Raw genomic sequence first — 16,538 nt, forward strand, 5'->3', positions numbered from 1 at the left:
CCTGGTGGGTGGTGTTCTCACGTGTAATGGTGGTGTCCATGTCGATGATCTGGCACGTCTTGCAGAGATTGCCATGACAGGGTTGTGTGGTGTCGTGGTCACTGTTCTGAAGACTGGGTAGTTTGCTGCACACAATGGTTCGTTTGAGGTTGCGCGGTTGTTTGAAGGCAAGTAGTGGGGGTGTGGGGATGACCTTGGCAAGATGTTCATCGTCATCAATGACGTGTTGAAGGCTGTGAAGAAGATGACGTAGTTTCTCCGCTCCGGGGAAATACTGGACGACGAAGGGTATTCTGTTGGTTGTGTCCCATGTTTGTCTTCTGAGGAGGTCGGTGCGGTTTTTCGCTGTGGCGCGTTGGAACTGTCGATCGATGAGTCGAGTGCCATATCCCGTTCGTACGAGGGCATCTTTCAACGTCTGTAGATGTCTGTTACGCTCCTCCTCGTCTGAGCAGATCCTGTGTATACGGAGCGCTTGTCCATAGGGGATGGCTTCTTTAATGTGTTTAGGGTGGAAGCTGGAGAAGTGGAGCATCATGAGGTTATCCGTGGGTTTGCGGTAAAGCGAAGTGCTGAGGTGACCGTCCTTGATGGAGACGAGTGTGTCCAAGAATGCAACTGATTTTGGAGAGTAGTCCATGGTGAGTCTGATGGTTGGATGGAACTTATTAATGTCATCGTGTAGTCGTTTCAGTGATTCTTCGCCGTGGGTCCAAAGGAAAAAAATGTAATCGATGTATCTGGTGTATAACATCGGTTGAAGGTCCTGTGCGGTGAGTAGGTCCTGTTCAAACTTGTGCATGAAGATGTTGGCGTATTGGGGTGCGAATTTGGTCCCCATGGCTGTTCCGTGCGTCTGGATGAAGAACTTGTTGTCGAAGGTGAAGACGTTGTGATCCAGAATGAAGCGGATGAGTTGCAGAATTGCGTCTGGAGATTGGCAGTTGTCGGTGTCCTACCAACTGTCCTGGCTTGAGACAATTCACACCTCTTTAACCTGGGGTTACCCCATCTCTGGATCTGTAACGATTTAATCACCTGCTAATGCTCGCATTCCTAGCATTGTTTGGCATCTTTGAATTTGTCTATATATGTGTTTCTGGAACAGACCTCTTCATTCACCTGAGGAAGGAGCAGCGCTCCGAAAACTAGTGACATCGAAACAAACCTGTTGGACTTTAACCTGGTGTTGTAAGACTTCGTTATGTGACTTGTACAAGAATGCTGAGCATGTGTGTAGTTCCAAATTTTGAGGAGCCCTAAGAAAGTATGTTGGCCATATCATTGCTAAATCTACTATTGTTTTCCTATGTATTATTCATTTGAATCCCCAAAGGCAATAAGCTATGTCCAAAGATGTGCAGGTTAGGAGGCATAAGTAAATTGCCCTTGGTGTCCATGGGTCAGGTGGAGTTGCGGAGATGGGGCGGGGTAGTGGGCCTGGTTAGGGTACTCTTTCAGAGGGTGGGTGTGGACTTGATGGGCCAAATGGCCTCCTTCTACACTGTAGGTATTTATTCTATTTTATAATCCTTCCAATGCCCTTCCAAACAGTCAGCCTCTGGAGGTCATGGCTGTCATAGACTGTCTTCCAAGTTGTCAATGTCCGTCTTCCTCCTCCTTGGGACGATATGCAAACCTAATGGCCAATTTACAGTACAGGCCTTTTGAGTTATCTGGGTCTCACCAGTGTTGAGGAGTATGCTGAAGATGTTGACTTTGCAGTCTCGCAGTTTGGCGTTGTCCGTCAAGTTGCTGTTGTTCCGCGTCCAGTTTGGATATAGATGCATTGCAGAATTTGTAGCTATTGTGATTTCAGCATCAACTGGGCGGCATGGTAGCACAGAGGTTAGCACTGTTGCTTCACAGAGGTTAGCACTGTTGCTTCACAGCGCCAGGGTCCCAGGTTCGATTCCCGGCTTGGGTCACTGTCTGTGCGGAGTTTGCACATTCTCCCCGTGTCTGGGTGGGTTTCCTCCGGGTGCTCCGGTTTCCTCCCACAAGTCCCAAAAAACGTGCTGTCCGGAGAACTGGATATTCTGAAATCTCCCTCAGTATCCGAACAGGCACCGGAATGTGGCGACTAGGGGATTTTCACAAGTAACTTCATTGCAGTGTTAATGTTAGCCTACTTGTGGCAATAAAGATTATTTTTATTATTAATTAGCTGATGACAGATGTTTGTGGAACCTAACTATGTGAAGCAATCAGCAACCTCCAATGTCACATTGCCAGTATTGGTATACGATGGTACCACAACATCCTAGGTCCATGCCGTTTGTACTCCTGATGCTGATGGTTAAGCCAAACCTTTTGCATGCCTGTGTCTGCCCATTTTGTGGCTGCAGGTGTTGCTCAGTATGGAATGTTAGTGCTGCATTGTCAGCATGGAGCAACTCTTTGACGAGAACTTGGCACACATATATCTTGGATCTCAGGCAAGCAAGGCTGAACAGCTTTTCGTCAGTTCTGGTATTGAAGTAGACACCCTCTGTAGATGACCTGATGGCATATGACAGCAGTAAACTATTCCAATGTTGCCACATTAGCTGACCTTCCCCATCATGTTCTCATGAAAAGAGGAGATTATGCCAGCAGCTTCGGTTGGCGGCCAATTTTCTCCAGCAGCTGAGATAGACCACCTTTTGCTCGGATGGTCGAATAGGTGAGATCAATGAAGGCAGCATAGAGTGGTCTCCTTTATTCACTTTCTCTCCCTAACGTTTTAATCCTGCTGAAATAACCTTTGCTTTCTCTGATAGAGAGTGAAGAATTTAAACTGAATCCCAATGACAGCAGCCTGTAAGGAAACTAAAATTTATTCTAGCTTACAGATGGAACATTTGAAAATACAAATAGACAGATTTTATGAGTTACGGTGGAGGTGTTGGATGTGTTAAGACCCCGAATGAGAATCCAACTATTTTCAATAAGTTAAACTGTAAGGAATTGTTACTACAACGAAGGAGTGGTAGCACTGACCAATAGGCATCCTTTATGTTAAAACAAACTTTATTCACCAAATTAACCATGTTAGCAATGAAGAAATAGCTTTACAGTTTACAGTTGCAACAGTTCTTAAACAAAAGAAGTAACCATAACTTACTTCCTAAACCTGCCACTATATTCCAATTAAGCAAACCAATATCTAAAATACCACACATGAATGAAATTAACAGCCAGGGTTTTACTTGCTTTTCTCTGTGCAGAATCTTTTGGAGAGTGACCATTTCAGGACAAAACTAAAACCCTTCAGTTTAAATGAGGGTTATAGGGCCTACTGACTCTGCAGACAGACTTGGCCCCTCCCATTAACTACATCTGTACCCAAAGCATAAGGCATTATTTTGTCTCTTCTTACAATATACCCCTTGATTTGTTTGGCCCGTACCAAACATCATACCCCTCATAAATCACCTACACCTCCAGGGGTTCTTCGAACCTCAACAATATTCCATTAGCTAGCTATCTGTAAACAGGTAAATGGTTCTTGAGGTCGATCACCTGCAAATCAATGATTACCTCACTTTTAAGACTCCGTAGCATTGTGGATAGCGCAATTGCTTCACAGCTCCAGGGTCCCAGGTTTGATTCCGGCTTGGGTCACTGTCTGTGCGGAGTCTGCACATCCTCCCCGTGTGTGCGTGGGTTTTCTCCAGGTGCTCCAGTTTCCTCCCACAGTCCAAAGATGTGCAGGTTAGGTGGATTGGCCATGATAAATTGCCCTTAGTGTCCAAAATTGCCCTTCGTGTTGGGTGAGGTTACTGGGTTATGGGGATAGGGTGGAGGTGTTGACCTTGGGTAGGGTGCTCTTTCCAAGAGCCGGTGCAGACTCGATGGGCCGAATGGCCCCCTTCTGCACTGTAAATTCTATTCTATGATTTGTAATTGCTGCTCCAGCAGCTAGACTGTCTATGCATCTTAACCCATGTTTTAATAACATTACTATAAAAATGATCAAATATGACAATTTCTTGCATGCATTACAGTCGGCCAATATGCCTTTAGACCTGTTGAGGCCCTTAAGTGGCCAGTTAGTGGCTACTTGAATGTTTCATCCCACCTCCACGGCTATTTTACCCATGCCGGGGCAGGCCCATGTCAGGTGCGTAGCTTTGCAGCTTTTACAGCATGGGCTGATGAAGGGTAAGGTTGGGGCGTGACCTCCTTTGGGGTTACCTTGATCCCATCGGAGGCACTTCTGAGGTCCCTCCCCATCCCTTCCAAAGTCATAACCCCTCATTTTAATTCTGTCCCCATCTCCCTTGCTAGGGTCTGACCGCAAGGCCCCCCACGGATACCCTGGACTTAGCTTGAAGACCGGGCTCCATGACCTCTTGACCGGATTGCAGCAAATCCCCAGGCTGACCACCGCTCGAACCTGGTGCTGCCACGACGAAAGAGCTAGCGGACAATCGGATTGTGTGCGCCGCCCACCAAAATCTAGCCCCTGGTCTTTGGCGAGCTGAGGAAGTTAAAATTACTCGCTTCATCAAGGCAGCTACTGTGGTTGTTTTTCTGAAAGGTGTCTTGACGTGGGATTCAAGATGTGCACCTTAACCTGAGGGCTTTTTCTATTTTGTTGCTTGTCACAGAACCGCACATCATGTGAAAAGCCGACCGTGCTGCCTGAGTGCTGCAATAAGTAGTGATTCAAATATATCATTAAGATGATGAGTGGAACTAAGATTATAAAGCCAGGATATGCGGAAACAATTGGAGATCAGAGAACAATTACCTTTTTATGAGGGAACTGAAGAAAAGTGAAGCGATTTGAAGGACTTGCAGCACTTGGGTAGATAGCATATTAATTATGAGGCAGGTGCAGAGGGACTAAATTAACGTTCAGGGTTAGTCTATTATGTATCGGGGCTATTTTTAAAAAAAATGCCATTCACTCACACGATTGGGGTGAAAAAAGTTTAAATTTGCATGGCAGATTAATATCCAGTCATTACAGATGCTCCTTTGTAGATAATGTCAGAACCAAGCTGACTAAATCTGCAAAAGAAAAGCAAAAATTTGCTGATAATTTGATTGATGCTTCTTTGTGCGTTGGGGGGGGAGCTCAGTGGGTGGTGTTTGAGGAACAAAGACTATTGTTATCAAGGTAGGGAATGGGAGGAAATTGGGTTAATGAGCCTTGAGATGTGAGGGAGCTTAATTATCAGATTTAAATTGTTTTGCTGAAATAATTTCCTTTTACTGATAACTAATGAAAATTTATATTTGAAACGGTCTCGGAAAAAATCAGAACATTAACTGATTTTTAAATAATTCTTTATGGGATCTGGACGGCGCCGGCAAGACCAGCATTTGTTGCCCATCCCTGATTGCTCTTGAGAAGATGGCGGTGCGCTTTCTTCTTGAACTGCCGTGGTCCACATGCGGTAGGTACACCCACAGTGCTGTTAGGGAGAGTGTTCCAAGATCTTGACCAAGCGACCAGTGAAAGAACGGTGATATAGTTCCAAGTCAGGATGCTGTGTGGCTTGGAAGGGAACTTGCCGGTGGTGGTGTTCCCATGTGTCCTCTGCCCTTGTCCTTCTAGGTGGTGGGGATTGTGAATTTGGAAGATGCTGTCAGATTCTTTAACCTAAAACATTATGTGTGGAAATGTGCATGGTGTTGAACACAATGCAATCATTAGCAAACACGCTCCATGTTTAACCTTTAGAGGGGGGGCGGGGGGTCGTTGATGAAACAGTTGAAGATTGTTGGGCCTAGGATGTTGCTCCGAGAAACTCTTGCAATGATGACTTGGGATGAGTTGACTGGCCTCAAACATCCACAACCATCCTCTTTCTTCCCCCTCCAAAACGACCTTCACCATCCCCATTGACTTAATTTCCTGAGGGTTTCTTGGTGTGGCACTTGTCTTCAGTGTCCGATTAATTTGTGCTAACCTCACTTCTGCCATTTAGCTCTATTTGGAGGATGACAATGAGCTCCAGATCCAAGTAGCATTGAAGGAAACCAAATTGAGCATCAGTAAGCAAGTTATTAGGGAATAAATGTTGCTTGATAGCACTGTTGGCGATTCCTTCCATTGTGGCAGATAAGAACATAAGAACTAGGAGCAGGAGTAGGCCATCTGGCCCCTCGAGCCTGCTCCGCCATTCAATGAGATCATGGCTGATCTTTTGTGGACTCAGCTCCACTTTCCGGCCCGAACACCATAACCCTTAATCCCTTTATTCTTCAAAAAACTATCTATCTTTATCTTAAAAACATTTAATGAAGGAGCCTCTACTGCTTCACTGGGCAAGGAATTCCATAGATTCACAACCCTTTGGGTGAAGAAGTTCCTCCTAAACTCAGTCCTAAATCTACTTCCCCTTATTTTGAGGCTATGCCCCCTAGTTCTGCTTTCACCCGCCAGTGGAAACAACCTGCCCGCATCTATCCTATCGATTCCCTTCATAATCTTATATGTTTCTATAAGATCCCCCCTCATCCTTCTAAATTCCAACGAGTACAGTTCCAGTCTACTCAACCTCTCCTCGTAATCCAACCCCTTCAGCTCTGGGATTAACCTAGTGAATCTCCTCTGCACACCCTCCAGTGCCAGTACGTCCTTTCTCAAGTAAGGAGACCAAAACTGAACACAATACTCCAGGTGTGGCCTCACTAACACCTTATACAATTGCAGCATAACCTCCCTAGTCTTAAACTCCATCCCTCTAGCAATGAAGGACAAAATTCCATTTGCCTTCTTAATCACCTGTTGCACCTGAAAACCAACTTTCTGCGACTCATGCACGAGCACACCCAGGTCTCTCTGCACAGCAGCATGTTTTAATATTTTATCATTTAAATAATAATCCCTTTTGCCGTTATTCTTACCAAAATGGATAACCTCACATTTGTCAACATTGTATTCCATCTGCCAGACCCTAGCCCATTCACTTAGCCTGTCCAAATCCCTCTGCAGACTTCCAGTATCCTCTGCACTTTTTGCTTTACCACTCATCTTAGTGTCGTCTGCAAACTTGGACACATTGCCCTTGGTACCCAACTCCAAATCATCTATGTAAATTGTGAACAGTTGTGGGCCCAACACTGATCCCTGAGGGACACCACTAGCTACTGATTGCCAACCAGAGAAACACCCATTAATCCCCACTCTTTGCTTTCTATTAATTAACCAATCCTCTATCCATGCTCCTACTTTCCCCTTAATGCCATGCATCATTATCTTATGCAACAACCTTTTGTGTGGCACCTTGTCAAAGGCTTTCTGGAAATCCAGATATACCACATCCATTGGCTCCCCGTTATCTACCGCACTGTTAATGTCCTCAAAAAATTCCACTAAATTAGTTAGGCACGACCTGCCCTTTATGAACCCATGCTGCGTCTGTCCAATGGGACAATTTCCATCCAGATGCCTCGCTATTTCTTCCTTGATGATAGATTCCAGCATCTTCCCTACTACCGAAGTTAAGCTCACTGGCCTATAATTACCCGCTTTCTGCCTACCTCCTTTTTTAAACAGTGGTGTCACGTTTGCTAATTTCCAATCCGCCGGGACCACCCCAGAGTCTAGTGAATTTTGGTAAATTATCACTAGTGCATTTGCAATTTCCCTAGCCATCTCTTTTAGCACTCTGGGATGCATTCCATCAGGGCCAGGAGACTTGTCTACCTTTTAGCCCCATTAGCTTGCCCATCACTACCTCCTTGGTGATATCAATCCTCTCAAGGTCCTCACCTGTCATAGCCTCATTTCCAGCAGTCACTGGCATGTTATTTGTGTCTTCCACTGTGAAGACCGACCCAAAAAACCTGTTCAGTTCCTCAGCCATTTCTTCATCTCCCATTATTAAATCTCCCTTCTCATCCTCTAAAGGACCAATATTTACCTTAGCCACTCTTTTTTGTTTTATGTATTTGTAGAAACTTTTACTATCTGTTTTTATATTCTGAGCAAGTTTACTCTCATAATCTATCTTACTCTTCTTTATAGCTTTTTTAGTAGCTTTCTGTTGCCCCCTAAAGATTTCCCAGTCCTCTAGTCTCCCACTGATCTTTGCTACTTTGTATGTTTTTTCCTTCAATTTGAAACTCTCCCTTATTTCCTTAGATATCCACGGTCGATTGTCCCTCTTTTTACCGTCCTTCCTTTTTGTTGGTATAAACCTTTGCTGGGCACTGTGAAAAATCACTTGGAAGGTTCTCCACTGTTCCTCAACTGTTTCCCCATAAAGTCTTTGCTCCCAGTCTACCTTAGCTAGTTCTTCTCTCATCCCATTGTAATCTCCTTTGTTTAAGCACAAAACACTAGTGCTTGATTTTACCTTCTCACCCAGATGCCAGTGTTGTGGCTATAAGAACAGTATGGCTAAAGTTGGTTAATACTGGAGCACAGGTCTTCAGTACTACAGCTGGGACCCCTTTTTTTGGACCCATAGAATTTGCTGTGCAGAGTACAGGTTAGCTGATCCTTAGTCACATGGAATGAATCAAATTGGCAGGTGACTGGCACCTCTGATGGTGGAGACCTCTGGAAGAGTCTGAAAAAGACAATCCACTCGACATCTGGTTGAAAAACCTTGCAGGTTTTTTGCGCTCCTGTGTTAGGCTATGCCATCTACGAAGGTGGCGATCATCATGGAATCTCCTGTTTGTTGCTTAATTATCCCCCACAATTTCACGACTGGATAAGAGTACCCAATTAATTTTTTCCAATTACGGGCAATTTAGCGTGTTCAATCCACCTACCCTGCACATCTTTGGGTTGTGGGGGTGAAACCCACGCAAGCACAGGGAGAATGTGCAAACTCCACACGGACAGTGACCCAGAGCCGGGATCGAACCTGGAACCTCGACGCCGTGAGGCAGCAGTGCTAACCACTGCGCCACCGTGCTGCCCCAAATCTTAATTCTAACACTAATATAATCACTAACCGTGTTCTTTTACGCACTATATCCCGTATGCTTTACCCAGTGTCTTTATTTATGTACTTAGATTGTGTATTTATCGTGTGTTCTATATTTTAGACATAGAATTTACAGTGCAGAAGGAGGCCATTCGGCCCATCGAGATTGCACCGGCTCTTGGAAAGAGCACCCTACCCAAGGTCAACACCTCCACCCGATCCCCATAACCCAGTAACCCCACCCAACACTAAGGGCAATTTTGGACACTAACGGCAATTTATCATGGCCAATCCACCTAACCTGCACATCTTTGGACTGTGGGAGGAAACCGGAGCACCCGGAGGAAACCCACACACACACAGGGAGGATGTGCAGACTCCACACAGACAGTGACCTAAGCCGGAATCGAACCTGGGACCCTGGAGCTGTGAAGCAATTGTGCTATCCACAATGCTACCGTGCATGGAGTGATCTTCCTGGACTGTGCGCAGAATAATGCATTTCATTGTACCGCGGTACACGTGCCAATTAATCTAAATCTAATCCAAAGGCATTGGAGAATAAACCTGTCACAAACTGGTTTAATTGGATAGTAGCTAACATTTGGAATATCTAGTCGTGATCCAAAAATCTTATAGCAGATCCTAGTTCATAGAATCAGAAGGCCATTCAGCCCTCCCAGCCAACTCTTTTGAAAGAGCTACCCTTTAAGTTTTACTCTCCAGTTTTTTTATTATCAATACCTGAACATTTTTACTTCTCAAGTATAATTCCCATATGCTTTTTGAAGTTACTATTGAATTTGTGTCCACCACCCTTTTGAGCATTGCATTCCAGATCACAAAAATCACATCTCGTGTTGTTTTGCAAATTATCTTTATGGATGATAATGGTATAGTGTAGGTTAGATGGCTTTTGTTTCGGTGCAACATCGTGGGCCGAAGGGCCTGTACTGCGCTGTATTGTTCTATGTTCTATCTTAAACCCTGCGATTTCTGGTTACTAACCTTCAGTGGAAACAGTTTTTGTACACCTACTCCGCCCAAGCTCCTCATAATTCTGTATGCCGTATATAAATTACCCCTAATCTTTCCTGCTCCAAGGAAAACACTTCCAGTTTCTCTTGTCTCCCCATGTAAACACAGTTTCCCCCATCCCTGGCAGCCCCCTTGTAAATCTGTTCTCCACTTTTTCCCCAAGGGCTTGACACCCTGGAATTGGACACCATTCTGCGATTGGTGAGGGTTAAATTCCACATGTAAACCATCAAGTAACTTCCAAATGTATATGTAGAGTTTATGTGCTGTGCATTTGTAACCTGACGAAGATAATCTCGCTCAGTGGTCTGCAGGTCATTGTCTGATTGTGCACTTTTCCCCCCAGAGGCTCCAGGCCAAAAGAGACGGAACATTCCTGAAGAAACGGTTCCAAAAAGACGTAGGTTCAACGGTAGGTTGCGGATCTTCAGATCTGCAGCTGATTATTTTTCTCTGTCCCCATATATTAATAAAGCTGTGGTACGGCCAAGCTAGGAATGTAACACTTTTCCATAATGCAGCCTGTAATAATTTCAGGTCATTTGAAGGAGGAAAACGTACGCCCGGAAAACTTGTACCCTGGTGAAATCCCTTCCTCTGCTAATTTGCAGTTTGTAGTAATGTCATGATGCCTCTGTTTCTTTACATAATTTATATCTTTATTTACTGACCAAGAAAATAAAGATACAATATTGTTTTGAATAATTGATGAGAGCAACTTGCTTGGGTCAAATCTTTACTGTTTTCTATTAATATCCTCAAATCTCCCATTCCTTCTCTAATCGCCCTAAGACGAACACAGCCTGCCCATTCACCAAAAGCATTATTCATCCCAGAATTTATTTTTTTGGAAATGTTTTATTAGACTTTATAGCATTTTATGCAAAATTACAAAACACAAACAAAAACTCTTAACCAAACACAAATCCCCAACACAACCTACCAACCCTTGAAACACACAACAAAAAAAAAGCAACAAAGCCCCCCTTCTCCCACCCCTCTACCAGCTAACAGTGACCAATTCTCTGAAAAACAATTTCAACGGCCGCCATCTCCAAAGAACCCTCCAGTCGACCCCCTCATTGTGTATTTGACCTTCGCGGGGTACAAAATCTCTCATCAAATCCCCTTACCACGCCAAAGTGGTGTTATTCGTCCTAGAATTTCACAATTAGTCAAACATGTGAAGAATTATGTAACCATTGATGCTGTATTGAAACTCGTCAATCATATTTCATTTTACCATAGAATGTGTGTATATATATATATATCAAACATTGGTTAGGCTATGGCTAGTGTATTGTGTGCAGTTCTGGAATCCACATTATAGGAGGGATGTGATCGCACTGGAAAGGGTGCAGAGGAGATTTACCAGCATGTTGTCTGGGCTGGAGAGTTTTAGTTATGAAGAGAGATTGGATAGACTGGGGTTGTTTTCCTTGGAGCAGAGGAGACTGAGGGGGGACATGATTGAGATATATAAAATTATGAGGGTCACAGATAGAGTAGACCGGAAAAAACTTTCCCCCTTGGTGGAGGGATCAGTGACCAGGGGGCAGAGATTTAAGGTAAGGGGCAGGAGGTTTAGAGGGGCTGTGAGGAAAAACTACTTCACCCAGAGGGTGGTGGGAGTCTGGAACTCGCTGCCTGAAAGGGTGGTGGAGACAGGGACCCTCCTAATATTTAAGAAGTATTTAGATGTACGTCTGTGATCCCAGGGCAGATAAGGCTATGGGCCAAGTGCTGGGAAATGGGATTAGAATAGTTAGCTGGTTGTTTTTGACTGGTGAAGATGCGATGGGCCGAAGGGCCTTTTCTGTGCTTTAACCTGTCTGACTTATGAACACATGATGCAACACTTTTCTGTGTTCTAAATTGTTCAGTGTGTTGTGATGGTGGAATTGCATTTTATTGGAGACAATTTCTTTTAAACCTTCTGTGAATTGCAGCATGTCACAAATTCTAGCACCAAGACAGAGTAGCATTTCCAACATGCTTTTACTCCCATCACCTCAGTGAGTTGCTTCACTTGTTTCTGCTGCATTAGGTGCAGTGTACTCTGCTTGCATTGGAGACTGAAACGGCGATTGCCAGAAATCTGAAGTAAATGCAGCATAAGCAGAAAACATGCAGCAATCAGCATCTCGAAGCCAAGCAGGCAGAAAGGATTGGAAACGGACTGCATGGCGATCATTATCTGTACAGTGAGAGGGAAAGTTAGTGTTTTGGTTGAATGCCCTCGCTCAAAACACGAGCATTTCAGCTAGCTTGGAAAAGTGGATGGGTAAAAGTTGGCGGGTCAACGAGAACCCCCCTGTCACACCGCAAATTAATGAGCTTCAGCAAAAGACCTTTCCGTTGGGATCGCCTGGCGCGGCCTCAATTAGGAGCTGCCTGATCTTCTGTTTGTTCGCTGTTTCAAGCTCCGTTTGTGCTGTTGCCCAAGGAATTTACATCTTAATCGTTCAAAAATAAGAATATCCCGTAACGGTTCTTGATGTAGATTTGTTTAGCTAAAAGGAAGTGGAAGCTTGAACCGCCTTCCTTTAGTAAGGGAAAATAATGCCCTCGACAAATCAGAAATAAATGATCATTCGGGTGACAGGTGTGTCGTATCACTAAATTCCACTTGAATAGAGACCAATAGCTCAACAGTGCAACCAGCAGTAGGATGATAGTAATGCTGCTGTTTGGACAGCCAATACTGTAAGAAATTTAGGAAAGTTTAAGGGGGATGTTCATACTAAACATTTTGAATCTTAAAATAGACAAAGTACTTCTTCTCCATTTGCAGTATTCTTACCAATATTTGCTTCTGTATATAGCAGAGTTGTATGTAATAGAAGTTGAGCTTATATCTTCATGGATTCATGGTTACGCTCGTTCTGTTTGGGTGGGCTTTTCACAGTTTCTTTTTGTTGTTGACCGTAATGACTTGCTGCTAGCTGTGTTTCTGTCAGGTTGCTGGTCTGAATGGCCGTAACCAGTTATTCTGAGTGTCCTGAGCCTAGCTGGAGCCAGGGCCTAACTTCCCTGTCCATGCTCCACAAACACTCAAACCCTCCACCACCAAACTGTGGTAACAATGTGTACCATCTACAAGATGCACTGCAGTAACTCACCAAGGCTCCTTCCACAGCACCTTGCAAACCCACGACCACTGCCATCTAGAAGGACAAGAGCAGCAGATACCTGGGAACCCCTCCACCTGGAGGTTCCCCTCCAAGTCACCCACCACCCTGACTTGGAAATTTATCGCTGTTTCTTCACTGCCGCTGGGGCAAAATCCTGGAATTCTCTCCCTAACAGCACCTTGGGTTTGGGTGTACCTACACCTCTGGGACTGCAGCGGTTCAAGAAGGCAGCTCACCACCACCTTCTGAAGGGCAACTAGGGATGGGCAATAAATGCTGGCCTAACAAGAGACGCCCAAGTCTTGTAAATGAATTTTTTTTTTTTAATGCTCTGGGTTCAGCCTACCTTTCTTGGACTTTGTTCCCCTGCTATGCTCTAGAATGAAGATAATGCAGACTGCGGGAACACATGATTGCATCATGGCTATCGCCAGGAAGCTAGCCACAGACCTGTATTATGTTCTTGTCACCAACAAGTGTTTTTTAATAAATTTGAAGTGCCCAATTCTTTTTATTCCAATTAAGGGGCAATTTAGCGTGGCCAATCCGCCTTAGAACATAGAACATACAGTGCAGAAGGAGGCCATTCGGCCCATCGAGTCTGCACCGACCCACTTAAGCCCTTACTTCCACCTATCCCCGCAACCCAATAACTCCTCCTAACTTTTTTGGTTACTAAGGGCAATTTATCAAGGCCAATCCACCTAACCTGCACGTCTTTGGACTGTGGGAGGAAACCGGAGCACCCGGAGGAAACCCACGCAGACACTGGGAGTTGTTTATGCTCTCTCATTACTTAGCCACAATGCTTCCATCCTCCAGCCATGAAGACAGGCTCGACCAGAACACCCATGAATGAAGAGAACCTGTTTCAAAAGCAGCCCAGTACCACTACGAGCCAAGAACTCTTTAAATAGTTTAATGGAGCCTTAAATAACTCTAGCATGTGCCCTGGACAGCTATGTGTTGTATGGTTGTATGCTGTCTCACAAAGAGGTCAAGAGGTTTCTATGGTTGAACAATAACAATATAGTAATAACAACTAACTATATAGGATGGCATGTTGGCACATTGGTTGGCACTACTGCATCGCAGGGGCCCGGGTTCAATTTTGACCTTGGGTGACTGTGGAGTTTGCATGTTCTCCCCATGTCTGCGTTGGTTCCCTTCGGGTGCTCCGGTTTCCTCCCACAGTCCAAAGATGTGCAGGTTAGGGTGGATCGGCCATGCTAAATTTGTCATTCTTGCCTTTGTCCTGATGAGGGCAAGATGAAAAGATTCAGCAGCAGTATTCACGTTCTGTACTATCAGGAGGTTGTCTGTAAGAATGTGTACTGTGCCATTCATGGGAGTGATTATGTGGAGATGCCAGCGTTGGACTGGGATGAGCACAGTAAGAAGTCTTACAACACCAGGTTAAAGTCCAACAGGTTTGTTTCGATGTCACTAGCTTTCGGAGCGCTGCTCCTTCCTCAGGTGAATGAAGAGGTATGTTCCACAAACATATATATATAGACAGATTCTTGATGTATGCTGACAAAAGCTGTCACCGTGAATGCTGTCTGTTGTTGGAAGATGAACAGTTGTGACAATTCTTGCATATCACCAGACCCTCCTTTTTAAAAAATAAATTTAGAGTACCCAATTTTTTGTTTTCCAATTAAGGGGCAATTTAGCGTGACCAATCCACCTACCCTGCACAGCTTTGTGTTTTGGGGGGTGAAACCCATTCCGATATGGGGAGAGTGTGCAAACGCCACACGGGAAGTGACCTGGGGCCAGGATTGAACCCGGGTCCACGGCGTCGTGAGGCAGCAGTGCTAACCACCTTGCTCTCCGCAGACCCTCCTTTTTAAGGAATGCAATTTTAAAAAATCATTATTGGGGGGGAAAATACAATTTCTATAATTAATAAATGTGACAACATATCTCCACTGTGAAGTGCTGTAGTTGTCTCGGTGAAGTGAACAAATTGATTTAATCTTTTGAATTTGACAATAGGGCTGTAACAAAAAAAAACGGGTTTAATGATTTTTCTCTTGCCAATTGATTTTTAGTTTGAAGGTGTTAGAGGAGAAAGTTTAGCAGCAGAATATTTCACAAACTCATTTACAATTTAACTAACTGGGGGTGAAATGAGGAAGGGAAGAAGACCGTAAGTCTTCATTTTAAACTTTCATACCTCGAGTGAAATGTATCCTAGTCTCAAATTTAAAACTTGAACATGCAAATGATCTGGTCATGCTCAAAGCTGGTGGGCTTCTGGAGGTCCTCTTTTGAGATGGCAATCCTGGACATTGGGTTGGAACCTTGCCTGTTTAATGACGATTTTTGGGGTTTCGGTTGTGCCGGGGTGGGGGGCAGACGTCCTGGCCTTTTGCCTCACTGGTGTCAATAGAACATTACAATAGAACATTACAGCGCAGTACAGGCCCTTTGGCCCTCGATGTTGCGCCGACCTGTGAAACCAATCTAAAGCCCATCCGCACTATTCCATTATCATCCATATGTTTATCCAATGACCATTTATATGCCCTTAATGTTGGCGAGTCCATTACTGTTACAGGCAGGGTATTCCACACCCTTACTACTCTCTGAGTAAAGAACCTACCTCTGACATCTATCCTATATCTATCTCCCCTCAATTTAAAGCTATGTCCCCTCGTGCTAGACATCACCATCCGAGGAAAAAGGCTCTCACTGTCCACCCTATCTAATCCTTTGATCATCTTGTATGCCTCTATTAAGTCACCTCTTAACCTTCTCTCTAACGAAAACAGCCTCGAGTCTCTCAGCCTTTCCTCATAAGATCTTACCTCCATACCAGGCAACATCCTGGTAAATCTCCTCTGCACCCTTTCCAATGCTTCCACATCCTTCCTATAATGCGGCGACCAGAACTGCACGCAATACTCCAAATGCGACCGCACCAGAGTTTTGTACAACTGCAACATGACCTCATGGGCCCCGAAACTCAATCATTCTACCAATAAAAGCTAACACACCGTACGCCTTCTTAACAACCCTATCAACCTGGGTCGCAACTTTCAGAGATCTATGTACATGGACACCGAGATCTCTCTGCTCATCCACACTACCAAGAATCTTACCATTAGCCCAGTACTCTATTCCTGTTACTCTTTCCAAAATGAATCACCTCACACTTTTCTGCATTAAACTCCATTTGCCACTTCTCAGCGCAGCTCTGCAGCTTATCATGTCCCTCTGTAACCTGCAACATCCTTCCGCATTGTCCACAACTCCACCGACTTTAGTGTCATCCGCAAATTTACTCACCCATCCTTCTACGCCCTCCTCCAGGTCATTTATAAAAATGGCAAACAGCAGTGGCCCCAAAACAGATCCTTGTGGTACACCACTCGTAACTGAATTCCAGGCTGAACATTTCCCATCAACCACCATCCTCTGTCTTCTTACAGCTAGCCAATTTCTGATCCAAACCGCTGAATCACCCTCAATCCCC

The 16,538-nt window shown here is 44.5% G+C and overlaps 1 protein-coding gene across 1 annotated transcript in view; it reads left to right on the top strand.

Moving 5' to 3' along the window:
• Positions 1-16,538, top strand: part of LOC140402544 (adenosine deaminase domain-containing protein 1-like) — a 110,870-nt gene that overhangs the window by 50,885 nt on the left and 43,447 nt on the right. Inside the window, exon 5 of the mRNA XM_072490395.1 lies at positions 10,267-10,332. Coding sequence (XP_072346496.1) covers positions 10,267-10,332 — 66 coding nt within the window. The remainder of the gene's footprint in view (positions 1-10,266; positions 10,333-16,538) is intronic.

The sequence above is a fragment of the Scyliorhinus torazame genome, chromosome 25 (genome assembly GCF_047496885.1).
Source record: "Scyliorhinus torazame isolate Kashiwa2021f chromosome 25, sScyTor2.1, whole genome shotgun sequence".
NCBI classification, from domain to species: domain Eukaryota; kingdom Metazoa; phylum Chordata; class Chondrichthyes; order Carcharhiniformes; family Scyliorhinidae; genus Scyliorhinus; species Scyliorhinus torazame.